The 3,003-nt window shown below is 28.8% G+C and overlaps 1 protein-coding gene across 11 annotated transcripts in view; it reads left to right on the top strand.

Moving 5' to 3' along the window:
• LOC106786409 (flocculation protein FLO11-like) overlaps positions 1-3,003 on the top strand; it is a 128,976-nt gene that overhangs the window by 77,431 nt on the left and 48,542 nt on the right. For all 11 annotated transcript variants that reach the window (XM_014747767.1, XM_014747769.1, XM_014747766.1 and 8 more), the window contains 2 exons: positions 373-755; positions 2,267-2,589. In XM_014747767.1, coding sequence (XP_014603253.1) covers positions 373-755; positions 2,267-2,589 — 706 coding nt within the window. The remainder of the gene's footprint in view (positions 1-372; positions 756-2,266; positions 2,590-3,003) is intronic.

The following is a 3,003-nucleotide window of genomic DNA, read 5'->3' as shown; positions in this document are numbered from 1 at the left end:
ATATATATTATTACGAGATGATTTTTTCGATGAATTCGTAAATAAAGTAAGGTCATAATCCCCCCCGTATGATTTTTCTTCTTTATAATTTTGTTTATATTTTTAAATAAAAACAAAAAAGAACTATAATTCTCGATTATCATTCTACGATAACGCGTTGCAGCAATTCGCAAATAAACGAGAATTACCTTTATAAGTTATAAGACCTTATAAATAACGTAATAAAATATAATAATAATAAGAAGAAAAAATTATCGAAACAATTTGTGTAAAAAAAAAAAAAAAGAAATAGTCAAGTAAAGATTTATTTATTTTTCTCTTTTTGTCTTTGGTTTTTTTTTTTTAATAAAATTTAATTAATGATCGTTGCAGGTGACAACGACGGACGGGGAACAACCGGACGACAGTTTCGATTTGATAGACGTACCACCGGAAATGTCGCCGCCACCTGTCGCGCCAACGTCGAAGGACACGCCAAGCAATTCATCTTGCACGCAACAAATCGTTCTTCCATCGGAAAAGCTCGATTCCAATCACGTAGAACATAATTCGAAAAGCACGGCCAACGTGCAATCCACTGCAAGCACTGCCCAACACCATGGTGGTGGTACCATGTCGCCGACTACTGATACCGTCGACGACATGGGCGCACCCCCACCCACCCCTATGATTGGAGCTCATCAAGAGTCTAGGTTCACATTCATTAGCGGTAGAACACCACCCCTTCCTGATTTAAGAGCTGCCGAATTTTTCAGGTAACCTTTGTGTGTTCTTTTTATTCCATGTTTTTTATGTTTCCATTTACAATATTATTATTATTATTTTTATTTTGTCCTTTGTAAATACGTAATCCTTTAATCAAGGTGTACATCATTTTCTCTTCGCGATTAATGAACAATAAATATAAAATATATATAAAAAAAATGTATTACTAAATACAATTTCATTCGGTCGTATTAAAGTAATATCCACAATCGAATAAATATTTCATTGAATTTAATGCTTATTTGAATATCAAATAATCTATATAAATGTAGATATAATTTGTTCGATTGCTAAATTTTAATAAAATAATGATATATATTAAATTATATTTTTTTTTTCTTTTCGTTAATAGACACACGCGTTTAAATGAAAATAAATCATTTCTCAATGAACTCAAATATATAACATCGTTATTTCCTAAAATTACTAGTTTTAGTGTATAATTTAATTCTTATAAAATGTGTTCCCTAAAAAGGATTAATTATTTCGAGTATAACCTAGAATTTCCAAGATTTAACTGAATTGTACGATCTAACACTGACGTATATACATATATATATACGTGCTAAAAAGTCTAGGCAGATAACATGTGTGCAATATATATTATATAATTTTACCAGATATATAAATTGAGAATAAAACGGAGGCCCAATTAGTCGGATTTTCGTGGCTCGTTACGCGAGGTTGCTTCGGTAGAAATAATATCAGCAATTTAACTGCGAGAGAACTAGTTTTACTGGTATAAAATTCTTCGATAAAACCCCGCAGACAGAACGAGATGTAGATAAAAAGAGACCAGAATAGAATGAGATTAACAGGAGGAATAAGAAAAGGATATATATTTTACTTGAACTTTTGATCCCTTTATCGGATCGTAATGGAATTTATTGGCTAGGAAATTTGAGTGAGGAAACGAGAGAATACTGACGTCAAAAAAGTATTCTTACGTTATTTAATATTTTAAATAAATTGCTATATATTATCTGAATAAAAGGTTATACATTTTTTTTAATAGATATCGAAACAATTGTATGTTATATACATGGTAACTTGGTAATTAAAACATTTATATACTATATACATTATATTTTACAGATAAAATATATTTATAAAATCAACGTGTTTTACCTAATTTAATCGAATTCTTCTTTTTATAAATATATATGTATTGGGTCTCGTTTTAGAAAAATTCGTATTTGAAAATTGTTGTATACTCCTGCTTGGTTTAACCACCCATTCCGATACTATATATACCATATTCGTAAAAATTTATATATTTTGCTCATTTTTTATCGCAACTAGTAAAAAAAACATAATTTGTTTTAATTACCAATACCTAAATTTAATCTAACATTAGATACTAAAATTTTTCCCTATTCATTCAAAAGTATATAAAGCTTTCATATCGGATAATAAATTCATTGGATTGTATATAAAATAACATGCAAATAGTTTATTTATTATTTTTGAAGTATACAAAATTATTGAAATTTATATTTAGTACTCCTGTGAGAGGCTCGGTGGATGCCGGACATCCTGATCCAAATCAAATAAGCTCGATGCTGGCATTGATGGCAACAAAAGAAAAACAAATTGACAAGGGTGCATTGGTCAATGTTAATTCTAATCACACGTCATTGACGAAGGTAACCCAATCCTGCGAAAAAAACTGCGTCGATACGAAATACAATGCTGAACAGAAGAAACCAAATATTAATGTTACGACGAATCCATTGGATATTTCATTGGTTGGTGGTCAACCATCTTGTAACGTACAGACTCCGACCGGTACTACAAACAGAGGTCGAGGAAGGCCAACGGCAGGTAAGAACAACAATTTTCTTTTTCTATTTAAAACAAGATTTATCTAGATTTCTTTATTAATTAATTGAAAATTTTATTCCAAGAATATATGGGATTTAACAGAGATATTTTTTTACAATAATTAATTTTATATAGTAAAATTTTTCATATTTCTTCCTTTTTTTTTTCTTTTATGTAAAATTAAACATGTTATATATATACAATATTATAATATGTAATATCATTTACTTACATTGATATGGATATAAAAAAAAAAGAAAAAATAATGTTGCAAAAGTTCAAGAATGAATGATGAAAATTACAGTGACAATTTGAAGGATCAAAATAATGTGCTTATGATTCTATCTATTTATTAAAAGTAGTTCTCGTTATTTCGTTTTTTCTTTTTCATTTATCTTCTCTTTTTTGTTTTAA

The sequence above is a fragment of the Polistes canadensis genome, unplaced genomic scaffold (genome assembly GCF_001313835.1).
Source record: "Polistes canadensis isolate GaletaPanama2010 unplaced genomic scaffold, ASM131383v1 scaffold_73, whole genome shotgun sequence".
Taxonomy (NCBI): domain Eukaryota; kingdom Metazoa; phylum Arthropoda; class Insecta; order Hymenoptera; family Vespidae; genus Polistes; species Polistes canadensis.
The sequence above is the reverse complement of the archived record's forward strand: the minus strand, read 5'-3'. Positions and strand labels throughout refer to the sequence as shown.